Source organism: Aristolochia californica, unplaced genomic scaffold (assembly GCF_029961685.1).
Source record: "Aristolochia californica isolate CCGP_79_NKW_82.1479 unplaced genomic scaffold, dmAriCali1.0.hap1 SCAF_2, whole genome shotgun sequence".
Lineage (NCBI taxonomy): Eukaryota > Viridiplantae > Streptophyta > Magnoliopsida > Piperales > Aristolochiaceae > Aristolochia > Aristolochia californica.
The window spans coordinates 9069979-9088112 of NW_027181881.1; the positions used below are offsets into that span (position 1 = coordinate 9069979).

Here is an 18134-nt window from a genome sequence, read left to right on the forward strand (position 1 = left end):
TCACAATTTTGAACGAATTCAATCACTTTTTTCTTCATACCCAGCCAATACAAGTCCGCAACCATTCTTCTAAATGTTTTAATCTCTCCCGAATGTCCCCCAATAGGTGTGCAGTGGTATTCACGCAATAAGGTTGAAATTAAGGACAAAGTCGCAGATAAAACCAACCTACCATTGTAAAAGAGCTGCCCAGGGTCATCTTGAAACTCTACCACCTTTTCACCAGCTGCCAATTGTGTGATAATTTGTTGTAAGAATGAGTCTGTGGCCACTTCTTGTTGTAAAACATCCATATCCAACCATTGCACCCCAGAAACTGCAACTATATTCATCATGTCAGGTTTGCAAGAGAGTGCATCCGCCACTCTATTACTTACCCCCGGTCGATATTGAATGTCAAAGTCATAACCCATCAATTTCACCAACTAGCGTTGATATTCCACACTTACGAGATGCTGTTCCAGCAAGAATTTTAAACTTTGCTGGTCAGTTCGCACCAAAAACCTCCTTCCCAGCAAGTATGGACGCCATTTTTGAATAACCAACACAATGGCCATTAGCTCTTTTTCGTAAATAGACTTCAATTGGGCTCGTTCAATCAATACTTGACTAAAAAATGCAATCGGCCATTGATCTTGCAGGAGATCAGCCCCTAGCCCATATCCAGAAGTGTCGGTCTCCACAATAAACAGCTTTGAAAAATCAGGTAGAGCCAAAACCGGTACCGTAGTCATGGCTTCCTTCAAACGCTCAAATGCCCCGGTGGCTTCATCCGACCAACCAAACCTATCATTTTTTAATTGATCAGTCAAGGGTCTCGCAATATCTCCATAACCCGAAACAAATTTCCGGTAGTATCCTGTAAGACCAAGGAAACCCCTTAGTTCCTTAAGTGTGATCGGTGCGGGCCAATCAACCATAGCCTGTATCTTACTCGGATCAACTGACACCCCCTCTCTAGAAATGATATGTGCCAAGTATTCTATTTGTTCTCTCCCAAAAGAACACTTTGTAGATTTAGCATACAACCTATGTTCTTTTAATTTCTCCAAAACAGTCACTAAATGATCACAATGAGCACTCCAACTGGGACTATATATCAAAATATCATCAAAGAATACCAATAAAAATCGCTGGAGAAAAGGTTTGAATACCTCATTCATAAGGGATTGAAATGTAGCCGGTGCATTGGTAAGCCCAAAAGGCATGACCAAGAATTCGTAGTGTCCTTCATGAGTCTGGAAAGCTGTCTTATGCACATCAGCCACTTTCATTCTGATTTGGTGGTATCCCGACTTTAAGTCCAACTTCAAAAAGGCTTGTGCTCCATGAAGTTCATCTAACAATTCATCGATCACTGGAATTGGAGACTTATCCGGGATAGACTCCTTGTTAAGGGTTCTATAGTCCACACAAAATCTCCAGCTTTCGTCTTTCTTCTTGACTAATAGCACGAGGCTTGAAAAAGGGCTAGTGCTAGGCTGTATGATTCCCGTAGCCAACATTTCTCCCACCAACCTTTCTATTTCATCTTTTTGTATTTGGGGGTACCGATATGGACGAACACTCACCGGTGAAGTTCCATCCTTCAAAGTTATGACATGCTCCTTTTCCCTTTTTGGTGGTAACTCTTGGGGCATGGCAAAACATCCCAAACTTCGTCAAAACCTTCTTCACCATCGCCGTCATGTCCTCCTGCGGTTTGTGACGCTGCCACTATGGTACTGCCCAACTCCACAAGAACCCCATGTCCCTCATGCTTGATAGTTCGTATCATCGCCTTGAGTGAAGAAATCTAAAATGTTTTGAGTAATTACAAGGAGAATAGTGCGAGTTCAATTTTCTTTTCCCGAAACATGGAGTGTTAATTTTTAGCTTCTGTGGTGACTGTTCCAGAAATAAATTGCCTTTTCCTTTTATTGTTGGAGAAATTTCATTTATGACCACTTTTAAAAAAAGTTCATTTATGACTGAAGTAACTCGATTTCAGTTGTGAAAATTTCTACCTCTATGTGAAATATTTAATTTTTTGATTAAATAGAGAGAAAATCACGTGACTTCATTTTCCTTGTCTTTTTTCTGGAACAGGAAGCAATTAGCTGTTTAGCTTCTATTACTGACAGTTCTAAAATAAAAGATCTCTTCATTTCATCATTGGGGAGAGCTCATTTGATGACTGAAGTGATTGAATCAGAGAAACCAAGAAGTTCTTCTCATGAAACTTCTGAAGGCAGAACGAGCAAGAATGAACAAAAGGAATCAAGACGGTAGAAAACATTCTCTTATCGGTATCTATGAATTTTGCCGTAACAATCTTTTGACATAGTTTATTGAGAGTACATCTTAGTTTTGTTATGCTGTATTCTGATAATTATTGACACAAACCTGTGCTGTTATTCAGAAGTGTGCTTGAATTTTTTCTCTTACTAATTGATCTTTAAAGAGGCAAATTACTAATTAATGAATGCTCGTAGCCTATTTTCTTGCATCTATTGTTCTGGGTGAAGAATAAGCCATGCCGAGAACAACTTCCATTCATTTGATTTCAACATTTCTTTCTTTCTTTTCTTTGAACTGGAGTGAGCATAATCGTAACTTCTTCCTGTCAAACTTTCAAACTCGGATGCTATTTTTTCTACTGTAGGATGTCATTTTCCATTATTTCCACTTGGTGCCTCACTGATAAAAGAGTTTATATTTTGTTTCCCAAAAATAAATTTTTTGAAATGCCGTCTCAATAAGTATTAGGGTCCTGAAAGGATCGTTAGGGTAAAATAAATAATCTAAGTTAATGGTTAGTGGTTTGAAGATTACCCGTTGAGGAACTTACCTTGTATTTGTGTCATGCAGGAATTTGGTAGTGGAACTCGCTTCTTCCTTTGTTACCGGTGCCGATGAAGATCTCACTAATACATTATTTAGTTACATTAAAACTTCTTTAGAGGTGTGCTGCCAGCATAGTTTGTATCTGTTTATGTTTCAATTTTACTAAATGACTTCATTATGAATATAAAAAGGAAGCGACTATCCACTTTCACTGTGCATGAACTGATGTCATATGCCATACTGGTTATTTAGGCCACTGATGCTATTCATAGATCAGATGCCTTCTGTTGTCTGAGAAGAATATTTGAGGTATGTCTGCCACTGACCATTACTTACATATTGTGGTTTTATATTTAATGGGTCAATGTAGAACAGTCTCTTGTTTTGCTTCTTTCTCGATAGTCAGCTGAGACTTTTGTATTTAAGATTCTATGTTGGTCCTGTGCAGGAGCATCCTTGGTTTTATTCTTCTCGGTTTGATGAATTGATGGCCCTGTTACTTCAACTAAAATCAGATCGTGATATCATTTCTTTAAAAAGTCGCTTGGCTTGTTTACAGTTTTTACTGGTTCATCTATTAAAGGTCAGATATGTTCATTTTATTCTCTAGATTTTCTTTCATTTTTTGCGTGAATATGATGAAATTTCAAATGCTTATTTTATAATAACTATGCTGAAGACACCGCACGGGGATTGATGAAGTCAAAAGCCACGACATAACTACAAAAATACCCTTTGACAATTAGAGGATCAGAAAATCGCTCAACATTATGCTTAAAGCCTTGCAGGAGAGCAGCCCACTTAATAGGTCCTGAAAAAGTTAATCGAACCAAACCATTATGATCATGAATAACTCCCTTGCATCTGTTGGACTCGGATTACCAAGCAAACTGCTATCAAAATTTATTTTGAAGAGACCATGCGAAGGAGGAAATTAGGAAACCATTGGAGATGGAGAAGAACTGCAAGAAAATATGAAATCTGACAAATTCCTCCTAATAATGGAATTTGGAATCTGAGTAAACAACCCAAAGCTGGAAGACCGGGTAAGAATTGAGTGCATAACTCGTTCAATAATACCCCCACCCAACATTGAACCCTCCCACAGTTTTGAGCATTCCTCTCACTCAATAGACAGCTGCCATAATTTCCTCTTTTCAATAGAGAATGGAGCAGAAGCAAACTGGGAGATAAAATCAGCAATGAAAGACGGGAAAGAACAAATCATGCCAAATCTCTTGAAAATAGAATGTCATACATGCTGGCCGAAAGGACAATGCATCAGAAGATGAGCTGCTGTGTCTTCACATTGCTGCACAGTTTGCATAAACTAGTCAGTACAATTTGACCTCTTTTAACTAGGTCATCACAGGTTAAAATCCTGCCATGAGCAGCATACCTGATAAAATGAAGAACCTTTGGAGGATCTTTTTACTTCCAGACAGAAAAAGACCTTGGGACAGCTATTAACAGCTGGGTGGAAAGCCAAAAGTCTTGTAATAAGGAGCAGCAGTGAGGAGGCCCAAAGATTCTGGACGCCAGATAGGTAAGTCAATGCCATGACCCCAAATAAAAACTCAGTCTAGGAGCGAAGAAACTGGCTGAGCTCTTAAATTTCAGCATCAAGGAGAGCACCATGAAAATTAGGCATCGACCTCTTGACGCTGTATGTGCTTCCGTAGAAAGATAAACAGTTATCTCTTGAAGGCTGTACAGCTGAGGGAAAGTCGGGCTCAGAGGTTTATTGCCCAACTAGGAATTGAGCCAGAAACTGAATGAGAAACGAATTTATATATACAACAGAGTGTCACTATATTAGACAACTACCTGATCCTGGAGATACAAATCAGAATCAAATCAAAATCTAATCCCTTCAAATCAGGAATTATAATCACTTGAGAAAGTCAAATATTCATAGCTGTACACGAATTGTATTTTTTCACATGCTATACATGCTGTATTCACAGCTGTACACGGACTGTATTTTTCCACATGCTGTATTCACAACTGTACACAGATTATATTTTCCATGGATTGTACATGCTGTATTCACAGCTGTACACAGATTGTATTTTCCCATATGCTGCACATGCTTTACACGGTTTCCTTATACAAGAGAACCATATTTTCCCACTCCCCCTCGAGCTGATGAATGGATATCATTCATTTCAAGCTTGCTTGTTATTCTCTGAAAAACAATACTAGACAATCCTTTGGTAAGCACATCGACAAGTTGATCACCATTAGGAACGAAAAGAGTACATATTAGGCCATTATCCAGCTTCTCCTTGATAAAATATCTATCAATTTCAATGTGTTTGGTATGGTCATGTTGTATTGCGATGTGTGCAATATTGATGGCTAACTTTCTGTCTCAATATAGCCTCATTGGACCTTCCCATCTGACTTTGAGATCCTCCAAGATTATTCGTAGTTATATCAGTTCACAAATCCCAAGAGCCATTGCTCTAGACTCAGCTTGTGCACACCTTGCAACCACATTTTGTTTTTTGCTTCTCCAAGTTACCAGATTGCCTCCTAAGAAAGTGCAATACCCCTAGGTTGATCTTCTATCAACTATGAATCTTGCATAAATCCGCATCTGCATAGGCTTCAAAAGTCATCCCTTCTCCTTTCTTAAACAAGATTCCTCTACCCAGTGTACCCCTCAAGTACTGCAGGATTCTATGCATTGCTTTGAGATGTGACTATAATATCGTCTACATAAACCAGCAGTACCATCACTCCCCTTGTTGCCGAGTCCTTCACAAACAGGGTATGATCGCCTTAGCTCTGTTTATAGTGCATACCCTCCATCACTTTGGCAAATTTCCCAAACCAAGCTTGTGGGGACTGTTTTAGTCCGTACAAAGCCTTTTTTAGCTTACATACCACCCTTTTTCTTCATTCGATGGAAACTTTGGTGGAATCTCCATATAGATCTCCTCTTCAAGATCGCCATGTAAGAACGTGTTCTTGACATCAAATTGTTGTAATCTCCACCCAAAATTTTCATGCCACTGATAGTAAGATTCTCACTGAATTAATCTTAGCCACCGGAGCAAAAGTCTCCAGATAATCTATGCCGTAAGTTCGAGTGTATCCTTTGGCGACTAACCTTGCCTTATACCTGTCCAAAGATCCATCTGAATTGTATTTAATTGTGAACACCGATTTGAGCCCAACTGGTTTCTTCCCTCTTGGTAGCCTCACCAAGTCCCAAGTTTCTCAAGTGCTTCCATATCAATGTTCATAGTATTTTTCCAATTCTCATTTCCTAATGCTTCAGATAATGTTTTAGGAATAACAACTTCATTTAGACTAGTAAGAAAGGCCTTGTGTTTAGGAGAAAGATTCTTATAGGGTATGAACAAATACCGAGGGTGTTTGGTACAACCTCTAACTCCTTTTCTAAGAGTAATAGGAACATCACAATCCTGTTGTTGAAGTGTTTCAAGGATGTTATCACAACTATTTAAAAAAAAAAGATGTTATCACACATGTTTATAATCTTATAGCTTTGTGTAAAATTTCAAGTAATTGAAAAAAGTCAGAGGAGAGAGTGAATGAGAGAGAGTGGAGAGGAGCTCCAAAAAAGAGCTGTATGGGGGTTGTGCATGACCCCTAACCTAATTATTACGAGGGTTGAATAAACATTACTAGTGTGCCCGTCACTTAAGTTAAACCCTATTCTCCTTATGTCTCCCATTCTACATGTCTTATATACATGGAAATTTGACCATAGAAATAATTCAACATGAGGAACAAGATTACATCAAAGATATATAAATAAGAATAAAGTGAAATGACCAAAATGCTGTTGTACTTATTTTTCAACACTCCCCCTCATGCTGGAGCATATATGTCAAGGTGTCACAACTTCCCACATAAGTTAAAAAATTCATGCTTCCTCAGTGCTTTAGCGAAGACATCATCGAGTTGATCACTGGATCAAATATATGGGGTTGTCACCTCCTTCTTGATCACTACATTCCGAATGAAATGACAATCTACTTTTATGTGTTTTGTTCTCTCATGAAACACCGGATTGCTAGCAATGAAGATTGATGTCTGATTATCACAATACATAGTCTTTATAGCATCTTTCTGATAGAAGTCTAACTCATGTTCAACAAATTTCACCCACATTAACTCACTTTCAATGTGTGTCATCGCTTTGTATTCAACTTTTGCACTAGACCTAACAACCATATTTTGTTTTTTATTCTTCCAGCTGACTAGGTTTTCTCCCAAAAAAACACACCACCCATTAGTTGATTTTCGGTCAAGTTTGGAGCCTACATAAGCAGTGTCAGGCAAAACCTGAATCCTCAAGTGATCATTGGGTCTTAAAAAACGTCCTTTTCCTGGTGCTCCTTTCAGTTATCTTAAGATTCTCTATGTAGGCTCTAGATGAATCTTACGAGGATGCTCTATGAACTGACTCATTATATTGATTGCAAATGAGATATCTGGTTTAGTAACTATAGCATATTTGAGTTTACCCACTAATGTTCAGTACATTGTTTTACCTATCAATTCTGGACTTTGATTATCATGATCATGTCTTACTTCCATGGACGTATCAGTTGGTTCTGGTCCCAAAAATCCATACTCTTGAAGCATATAAGTGACATACTTCCTCTAAGTCAAAAAAATTCCCTCCTTGCTTCTTGCAACTTCGATACCCAGAAAATATTTTAGTTAGACCTAGATCTTTAGTCTGGAAGTGAGTTGACAAGTGTGATTTGACTTCTTTAGTGCTCGATCTGTTTCTCCCTGATAAGATGATATCATCTATATACACCAATAAGACAATAATCTCAGATGATTTCATAATAAACAATGAATGATCACTGTGGCTTCTAAGAAATCTCATGGACATAACTACTTGACTAAAATTTTTAAACCATGTTTGTGGACTCTGTTTTAAGCCATAAAGAGCTTTCTTGAATCTACATACTATATTCATCTCCTCCTGAGCAACGTAACCAGAAGGTTGCTCCATATACACCTCTTTTTCAAGATCACCATACAAGAAAACATTTTTAATATCTAGTTGAAACAACAACCAGCCTTGATTTACTGCAACAAAGACCAATATTCTAATAGAGGACAAGCGGTTAACTAAAGAGTCTCAAATACATCCACTCCAAAAGTTTGGGTATATCCTTTAGCAACAAGACGCGCCTTATATCTTTTAACCGACCCATCTACATTATATTTTATTGTACACCCACCGACAACCAACTACTGCGGTCCTAGGAGGTAAGTTACATAACTCCCAAATACCTCTATCAACCAGTGCTTCCATTTCAAGATCCATGGCTTTCTTCCAATGAGGAGACAATAGAACATTCTGCATTGAAGAAGGAATAGTGCAAGTGGAGATGGACAATGCAAACTTATGATAACTGTCAGATAAGGAATCAAAGGAGCCAAAGTGCGATAGAGAATGACAAGTACCTTTACAAACACCCTTTCGAAGAGTAATATGAAGGTGTAGATCACTTACCTCAAGGTCAAGAGACGATGCAAAGTCATGTTTCAGTGTGAGAGAGAGGTCTAGAGCAGCATGAGATGGTGTTTGTCTGTGTTGATATGCCTACAATGGTTTCCAAGTAGGAGCATCACATGAAGTCTGAATATAATCATCAACTGAAAGAAGAATGACAAGACTAGGAACAGATGGAATTGGAGGAACTAACTCCGACCTCGAAGACTCAAAGAATGGAAACTCCTCAAAGAAAGTAACATCGATAAATACAATTTTTTTTCTCATAGATGGGCAAAAACATTTGTATCCTTTTGTGTTCGAGAATATCCCAAAAAGATACATTTTTTTTGACGAGGAGACAATTTATCCTGGGATGGTTTGAAAGTATAAGCAAAACAAATGCAGTCAAACACACAATGGTACAGGAAAAAGAGATGCAGTTGGCAATACAATCTGAATAGGAATTTTACCATCAAGAATAGAAGATGACATTTTGTTTATTAAAAAAACATGTAGTAAATGCAGCATCACCCCAATATGATTTAGGGACATTCATATGCAGCATCATAGTTTGAGCCACTGTTCTTAATACATCAGCTGCGGCATCCGGTTCCATTGTGTCGTCCAAGGGACATCCATTTACTACGGATGAACGGGGACTCATGAAACAACAAATCATCTCCTAGTGGCGAAATTCCTTGACGGTTTGGGTGCTGAATTTTATAACATAAAGACACAAGCCCTTGCCTCGGATGAAGTACCTAACCTCTCTATTACTTTTAATAGGGTGATGAAAGCTGAAAAGACAATTGTGCCCAAAGCAGGGAAATATGCAAAAGTGGGTGAAGCCATCGTTTGTATTCAACAAAAGTGCGATAGGAGGATCATCCCTAATAAGTTTCAGATTCCTCCTGCCTTTTAAATACATACAAACAGATTTGGCCCAATTGTGATAATTGTCACCTTTCAATTTGTCCGAAGTGATAGTTATAATCTTTCCCATCAAAATTGGAAGTTTCTATAGATGGAGTGTAAATTTCACCAGAATCAGCCATAATGTTTATATATAAACACTAATCAGATTAAATAAACTTTCCAAAAAAATTTCTATGACCAACCTAGATGGGCCTCACCATGTAGAATTAGGGTTAGGGCAATTACTGTGATGTGTGCAGTTCAAAAGACAAGAAATATAGCATAAACCTCAAATTCCAGATCAAACAACCCAAATTAGCATCAACTAGGGCTGACATTAGCATGGACCGAGGATAACTTTAGCACGGGCATATTTGGAGTTGGCACACAACCCAAGAACATCATAAAAAACCCCCTTTTGGGCAGTTTAAAACATAAAGGTCTGTTCTAGGAACAATAGAACCAATAACCCTAGGGTTATGGTAGAGAAAAGAGAAGAAAAAATTGAATTTTTACCAACTAGTAACCGGAAAACCTGAGAAGATCCCTCTTTTATGTTGACGTCAGCTTCAAAGGATGAAAAAGAATGATAAAAAACCTTCCCAAATGTGATCTACTGCTCTGATACCATGAAAAAGTAAGAGGAGAGAGAGATGGAGAGGAGCTTCAAGAAAGAGCTGCATTGGGGGTCACGCACGACTCCCAACCTATACTTAAGTGAAACCTTAATCTCCTTATATCTCCTATTCTACGTGTCATATATACATGAAAATTTGACCATAGACATAATTCAACACGTGGAACAAGATTACATAAAGATATATGAATAAGAATAAAATGAATTGGCCAAAATGCCCTTATACTTATTTTTCAACAATAATCTCTTGCAAAATTGGAAGGAATTTTCAAAGTTTTAAATAGCTTTTGGTCTGTCGAAGAGCATCTGCTAATTTTCAATATATGTATATCTTTTTCATAAAATGTTTGCCATATACTTGTTTGAAGCCATTGATTGCATTATGGAACATCTAACATCTCCAGAATGGAGTGCTGTAATAAATTTTCACTACTTGGTAATTATTTTTAGATTTGTATTTTTCTTTTTGTCTTTTGCAGAGTAATTCAGAGAACAGCAATGAAAAAGCTTTCTTGATTCTTAATGAGATTATATTTGCATTGAAGGATGTAAGATCTTCTTCCAGCTAAGTACTTCAGAAATGCATCTATTTCTAATTTTTATGAGGTTTTACTTGCACAGGCGAACCAACCTCTTATTAGAGTAAATAATTCAAAATGCCTTATAAAAGCCTTATAAAAGACTTATGAAAGCCTTATAAAAGACTTATGAAAGCCTTCTTCTTCTGCCCTTCTCTACTATCAGAGATATTGGAAAGAGAACTTTACTTTCACCTGTGCATCCATATTCAACAGTCCCCTTGGTTTCCTCCTCCTCTGTTTCACTGAAAGCTAAACTTTGATTGGAGTTCCATGGGAAACCCAGGTCCAGCCAGGATTGGACATGTTATTGGAAAACCATGAGGGAGAGAGTCCGCTCTTGTTTTCAGGCCCTATTCACCCTTCTGACTAAGCGGAGTCAGAAATAAGAACTCTTCTCCAAGGGGTAAAGCTTTTCCTCCGGCAATTTTCAAGCCAACCTCTCATAGTAGGAGATTCGGCAGTTGAATGTTAAGGTCTGCCAATAACATGTCTGATAAATTGGCTAAGGAGGGGGTTTCTCTCTATTCCCATGTGGTTGGTGATAGAATACACACGTCTTGTATTTCGGCTTTACAATTTTGTATTTTAACTATTTTACTGAATTCCAGCTACTTAACTTGCTGTAATTCTGGTGATGTAGCTACTTGAAACACTATCCTCAATCTGTTATAAATATATTATCCTTACATATTGTGGGAATCACCTTGGCCTAAAATTTTTCGGTTGGAAATTCCTTTGCATGAGGGTAATTTTCTCTTATGTAATTGTCAAGCATTAAAGCTAACCAACATTTCTAAAACAGAACGCATTTGAATTTCTGGTCTAACTGATGGTTAATTTTCACTCAAGTGTTGATTCTCTATCTCTCTCTCTCTGAAGGATTTCTTCAATTTTTAAATAAAGTTTGTGATTGCCCATCTAAATGATAGTCTATTTTCCATCTAAATGTCAGGATATTCAACTTTGTAATGTTTAATTATCATTAATTTTATGAAGTTCAATTTCCTGGATATTTTGGCTTATAAGTGTAAAATTTTGTTTCTGATTCTTGAGTTCTTTTTCTCCTGATTCTCTGAGTTAATTAGGAAGCTGGATTAACTCATGAAATTACGCCCTTTGTGGTGACTTGTCTATATTTTATTGTAAAGTGATGCGTGTATAGGGAAATAATTTTGGATTTAATGCAGTCGAACAAAGAGGCCAGAGAAGCAGCTTATGATACACTACTAATGGTAACTAACAGCTTGAAGGGCTCAGTTTCTGCAAATTCTGATGCATGTCTTCAACAATTGTTTAATATGGTATAGTCTCTTTGTGTCTTTCAAAATTTGAGAAGTTGAGGAAATGAAGAAGCATTATTTCCTGTATTACTACGGTTTATATTCTATCTTAAGAAAGGTTAAATAAATAGATCTGTGTAAATGAGTCATTTTTCCCCCTTCTTTTACTAAGTTGGTGCTTTGTACAGATTCTTGGCTATCTTTCTGGATCCTCTCCTTACATAATGAGTGGAGCAATTTCTGCACTTTCGTTATTTATTTACAAGGATCCCGATCTCATCTTTTCTTTACCTGATGTAATGCCTTCTATTTCAGTTTTGCTTCAAAGCAAATCGGTGGAAGTAGTAAAGGTGAGTGCAGCATAGTAACCCCAGCATGTCATAAGCTAGGTGACAGTTCTAATTTCGTTTTTCTTTTCATCAAACAGGCAGCCTTAGGTTTCATGAAAGTGCTAGTGTCTTGCTTACAAGCAAAAGAGTTGCAGAAGTTACTTAACGATGTTGTAAATGGAGTTCTGCCATGGTCATCAGTCTCGAAAAACCATTTCAGAGCAAAGGTATGTTGTACAGGCTGGTTGCATTGCATGTATGTTGTCTAAACAAATGGTTTAAGTAGTTTGCGTTAAATTGTATGTGAACTTGCTTGGATCAGGATTGACTGAACCATTCATCTAGTTTATCCTTCAGAAAAAATAATCCTGTAATTTATTCGTTTGTTAGGTTATGAAAGAGACTGACAGATTCGTTTGCATAGTTTCTTACCAAAAGGCGGAAAGTTGTTGTAATTTTAGTAGTGCGCAGAGTTTCTGCTTGAAGATTCATCTTTGAGTCATACTGAGTGGAGAAGCTGGGATGGACTTATCAGAAGTGATGCCTACCTAGTTCATATATCTGAAGACACTCTATTGATGACATAAAGCTTAGAAGATTAATAAATCTGCAGTAAGAAGAAAGCAGAAAGATGAAATAGGGGATAGTCAATAGGAGAGAGAGAGAGAGTATGGGAAAAGAGAGGATAAAAATTGGCAAAATTTTCCAGCAGTCCATCTCTCCTCTAAAACATTTACTATTAGGGTAGTAATACCTCAAATTAAAACTACCCACTAGGAAATAAATAAACTGAATAAAATACCCTTGAATACAAATCTCCTAAATCTAGAACTTTATGATGAAATGTTTTCACATCAAGGTATTCCATTTCTTCAGTCTTTTGGGAATCATCTTTTTGTTGTAAATATCTTAATGCAGGTCAGGCTTATTATGGAAATTGTGATAAGGAAGTGTGGTCTTGATCTAGTTGAGTCAGTTACAGCACAGAAATATTGGAGCTTCATCAGAAAGATTGAGGAGGTAAAAGTATTTTTACCTTCTATGATCTCCTTAAGAGCAGTTTTTGTTTTCTGCAGAATTATACATTACACCATGCAGCTTATGTATTAATGAATTTTAGTGGATATTACTGGGATAGATGTGGCAAAATTGAATATTAATATGATGCAAAGGATATTTTGTCAACTAGAAAAGAGTTTTTTTGGATAACACTTCTCTTTGTTCTGACTGTAATAAAAACTGCTCTATGTAAGAATAGTGCAAAGGATAGAAGTAGAATGGAGGACAAGGTTTTGGCTGTGATATTGATGATGACGATGCCACTCATTAACTGATTAAGATAGACAGCGTTGTGCATTATTAACTAACCAGTGACATGTTATGTACCTGTTGAAGTTTTATCTTCTTGTTTAATGTTGTTTCAACTAACCAGTCACATGTTATGTACCTTTTGAAGTTATATCTTCTTGTTTTATGTTGGTCTTCTAAAAGCAGCCAATTCTGTGTGTACTCTTCTTGCAGCAGCGTCATTCTAATGTTGGTGCCAAGGGATCTCGTACTTCTGTTGCCGCAACACAGATTGCAGATTCCTCTGCAAAAGGGTTTGAGCTCTAATTAGTTGATTCAATTACTCTCTGACACGAGAAAGTTTTTTGTATCCCATTATCTTGGTTTTCAACTCCCTATTTGGTGTTTTTTAGGTTAAAACACTATGGGTGGACTTGCCATTTGGTATTGTGGAGAATTGGGATACTGCCTGCTTGATAAACACGATATTTGAATATTTTCCAATCAGGTTTCTTATCGCATGTACTACTCTATTTTTTCAGGCTGCGGAAGCGAAAATGGGAAAGACATGCTGATGTGGAGCAAAATGTTTCAAGGTTTTCGACCGTCCAGAAAGAGAAGAGAAGGAAGACACTTGAGGGCACTACGTATCGTAAGGATAAGCAGTCAAAGCCTTTTGATAATGGTAAGAATAAGAGCAGCTGGAGTAAGAATTCGCATCGTATGGGCAGACAAAGTGGCGGCCGGAGGGTATCAACAACTGCAAAACCAACTGGCCTTAAGGACAGAAAGATGGGTCGAGTAAAAGATACAAAAAGACAAACAAGTAAGAGGCCTGCTTTGGATACCAAATCACCAAAGAATAGGAGGTTCGGCAAAAAGTGGGGTTGAGTTGATCGGTAACACATTTTAGAGTGCAGCGCAGTATACATGAGAATAGGTTCTTGTAACCCTTTTCAGAGCTTAATGGACTTGGAAGCAGCGATTGGAGAGAAAATGAGTACTTTAGAGCCATCATGGATGAGCGTGTGCTGCATTTGCAAATGATATGCTGTTTAAGTGAACTAGCGATCAAGGTGAGTCGATGACACTACATTCCAGTAATTGTTTGCTTGCTTGATTGCATGTTGATAATGCAATTATTGAAAGAAAACTATGGGGTCTTATTTACTTTTTTTGATGGCTCTAGAACTGGGACAGTCGGCATCTCAAATGATTAGCTCTGCTGCAAAATTGGATGACCCATAGTCAGCCCAAATCGGACTCTTGTGCGAGCTCCTTCAGGAAAGTTTCTCGAGGTGCAATACAGTCATATAGAATCATTGGTAACAAAGCTTCTGTTTGTTGTTGATTGGAAGGAACAAATTACGCTGATGGCGTTAAGTGTGTTGTCTAAAAGCCAATAACAATTTTGCATATTTAGCGTAAACAGTATCTTAGAAATTTACTAAATGCATATCAGCGGAACCTGCCATTTTTAGGGAATCAAAGTTTTGTATTAGTCAAATTGCAAGGTTAACATAGACACCTCAAGTTGAGTATGTATTGCATAGATCGAAGTAAAGAGAATTTTGGCAATGTGCGATGATATTGTCGTAAATTATTTTCCAATTTTTAATGAAAAATGGATCTTCTCGACATGCCATAGCAAAACTTGGGTGGATATGAGTATCTTGGATCCTTTCCTTGTTTTTTTTTTTAAATAAAAAATGTATCTTCTTGATATTCCATGGAAAAAACAGGCTTTATTTGAATGCAATCAACTACTAATATATGAATGCCCATGAACTTTTACTTGAGAAATATGTTCGCTAACAGTTTCCATGGAAAAAACAGGCTTTATTTGAATGCAATCAACTACTAATATATGAATGCCCATGAACTTTTACTTGAGAAATATGTTGGCTGACAGTCATGAGAATACAAGTTTATATAGGCATACTTTTGAGTTTAGAAACCCCCAAAACTCAGCATAAAAGAGACATAAATACTCGTGAACTAAAAAGCAAACCACCAAGAGAGAGAGATGGAGAGGAGAAGAGGAGACAAGTTCATGTCCTGAGCTAGATGGTGTTTGGAAAAACCTGAATTTTTTGGGTTTGATGATGCTCAGCCTAGCTCGTAGGATTAGCAAAATTCAGTTTCCAGCTCTGATGCTATGTGAACTGAGAGTTTATGCAGGCAAATGAAGAAAAGAGAAGAAAGAAGAAGGATACAAATGGAGGAAAAAAGACTCGTTGTAAGTGAGAAATAGAGAAAGATTATCTCCTTTCTCCCAAGTCCACCTTTATTTATAATGACTAATTATAACAGTAAATAAAAAGACAATTCGACCTTCACTTAAGGAGGTGTAGATGTAGGGGTGGCTTCCATCTTGATATAGAATTCCAGTTAATTGGATTTTCCAGATAGTTCAAAAGAAGGGTTCCTTGATGAAATGAACATGTTTACCGTCCACAACAATAGTAATAGCATTAGTCATTCTATTATTTACAAATGATGGTAATTCTTGTCGGTGTTTACAGCTAGATAATTTCTTCTGCACCATGTCATTTTCTAACTCTATATTTAAATTATCTAAAGAGCTAACATTGTTGTTGCAGTTTGTTCTAAGCTATCGTCTTGAAATATATTTTCATTAAATAGTTGAGGTTATTATTTGCACCTAATAACTTGGTCAAATGGACACAGGTCCAATTCAAGGAAGGAATTTTTCAGCCTCCAGAGATATCATCAAGTCTTGAACTACCAGAAACTGTTGATATTTTTGGTCAGAAAATTGAGTTATCGGTTGTGAAGAGTTTGCTCGACCCTCTTCAGGGAGTTTGAACCACCTTCATTCTTACATGTATAGAGTCTTTGGAAGTGCATATTACTAGGACCCAGGTATCTTACTGTAATTGGTCTTTCCGACTCAATACTGAGTTCTGAAAAGAGTAAATAAAAACACCCAACTAAGAAAGCAATAGTCAGCCTTGTAAATCGTTCCTTTATTTCCAACTCCTAAAGCAGAACCCTAAAGCCTAATAAGAACATATCATGGCTCGATAATAATTTATGTTTAAACGATTGTTAAGAACCAGTTTTATACAAGACTTGTTGTAAACTCAATTTGAATCAGCTTCAATCGGTTAAAAACAGCTTGACTCAAGTCAAGACTCAGACATGAGCAAGTCTAATTCGGTTTTTACACTTCTTTTGGTCTAAAGATAGACTTCGACGGCAGAGATGGAACGAAAATGTGTAAATGTACAGAAAAGAGTACAGACAAATAATCTTCACTGCCAGATAGTCCCACATAGAATGATACAAGGGAGGTCTCAACCTCTTACTTATATAAATTAAGCAAAATCAATGATAAGCTCTTCACGGAGTTGCGTGGTGAACACAGAGCGAACTATTCTTTCGCCTTTTACTAAAGAATACCGTGTGTTCGCCACAATTAAGCAGCATACGCTTATTTTTGGAGGGTTTTTTCCTGACGGGAGATGCCCTTAACAAATCTAATACAAGGTTTAAACTATTTAGAGAGGAGAAACACAGATTCGAAAGGCAAATCAAGAGAGTTGGGTCTTGACTCAATTCGATGATTATCGTGAACTGATTTTTTCTGACCCTCCCCTCTCAAGAGTTGTAGATCTAGCCACGAGAAATCATCATTTGGAGAGAGGACAGGCGGTAATTAGTATTTATGTATTTGCCGGTGAAATCGTTGATTCATTACTAATTTTGGCTATTTTTCACTCATCTCCCCTTAGCAGTCGTTTCAAATTTAAATTTACTGCTGATGTGCATTTAGGTACTTCTTGTTTTTTTCCCCATGAAATCAAAGACCCACTAGAGGCTTTGACTATTACTAGTGACTTTTGAGAAGGCGTGGCATAGAACAGAGCCGGTTCGTGAGTATCGAGCTCAGTTTGGTTCTCGTTCCCTTGGTCTCCTCCTTCCCTTCTCTCTTCTTACTCTGAATTTTTTCCCCCCTCTATCGGCCTCCATCTCCCTTCTCCCTCTCGTCGCCGGTGCCCCTTCCGTCGCCGCCGCACCTAATCCTCCCTCCACGCATCGTCTTCTTTGCCCTTCATCGCCGTCGCCATCAACTCCCGTAGCGTTGCCCTCGCCTCGTCGTACCCCAGCTAGAGCAGCTGCTCTGAACCCTCTCTCGTCGTCGTCACCCCCTACCACTGCTTGCTGCTGCCGTCAAATAAGCCGGCCACCGCTCTCTCCAGAACGACACAGAACCCCTTGGATACTTGAGGGGGGAAATTATTTTCCCCCATCGACGCTCCGTCCCGCCCAACGTGTGAACTCGCACGTGCAATTCTTCACACATGCGAGTTTCGCACGTGCTTTTTTTTTATAAAAAAAAAACTTGCAAATCCTATTCTAAGCCTGTTTTTCCTCTAGACAACGCAATTTTGTTAGCCCTAACCGCCTCTAGTACTGTTTTTCCTTCGGACGATGCAATAATACGTAAAAATATAGTGTGTTAATAAAAAAAAACTTGCAAATCCTATTCTAAGCCTGTTTTTCCTCTAGACAATGCAATTTTGTTAGCCCTAACCGCCTCTAGTACTGCTTTTCCTTCGGATGATGCAATAATACGTAAAAATATAGTATGTTAAAGTTAGCATCTGATCAAATTTTCCTGTTTATTTATTTATTTTTTATAATTAATCATGTGCACAGTTAATTGGCTCACGTAATTATTGTATTAATCTAAAATAAACTGTAATCATTAAATAATATAATATCTAATTTAATTAATTATTATATTAATTTATT

At 37.5% G+C, this 18134-nt stretch overlaps 1 protein-coding gene and 1 non-coding gene across 6 annotated transcripts in view; both read left to right on the forward strand.

The window, feature by feature from the left end:
* LOC137955406 (ribosomal RNA-processing protein 12) overlaps window positions 1-14922 on the forward strand; it is a 32659-nt gene extending 17737 nt beyond the window's left edge. For 4 of the 5 annotated variants that reach the window (XM_068802331.1, XM_068802333.1, XM_068802334.1 and 1 more), the window contains 12 exons: window positions 2089-2267; window positions 2851-2944; window positions 3079-3135; window positions 3275-3409; window positions 10355-10423; window positions 11644-11757; window positions 11925-12086; window positions 12164-12292; window positions 12984-13085; window positions 13587-13666; window positions 13895-14428; window positions 14542-14922. In XM_068802331.1, coding sequence (XP_068658432.1) covers window positions 2089-2267; window positions 2851-2944; window positions 3079-3135; window positions 3275-3409; window positions 10355-10423; window positions 11644-11757; window positions 11925-12086; window positions 12164-12292; window positions 12984-13085; window positions 13587-13666; window positions 13895-14243 — 1470 coding nt within the window. In that variant the 3' untranslated portion in view covers window positions 14244-14428; window positions 14542-14922. The remainder of the gene's footprint in view (window positions 1-2088; window positions 2268-2850; window positions 2945-3078; window positions 3136-3274; window positions 3410-10354; window positions 10424-11643; window positions 11758-11924; window positions 12087-12163; window positions 12293-12983; window positions 13086-13586; window positions 13667-13894; window positions 14429-14541) is intronic. The other variant, XM_068802332.1, reaches the window with a different exon arrangement.
* Window positions 14923-16724: 1802 nt separating this feature from the next.
* LOC137957406 (U5 spliceosomal RNA) lies at window positions 16725-16842 on the forward strand. The gene has a single exon (XR_011113373.1). It is a non-coding gene; the product is annotated as a U5 spliceosomal RNA (small nuclear RNA).
* Window positions 16843-18134: the final 1292 nt, after the last annotated feature.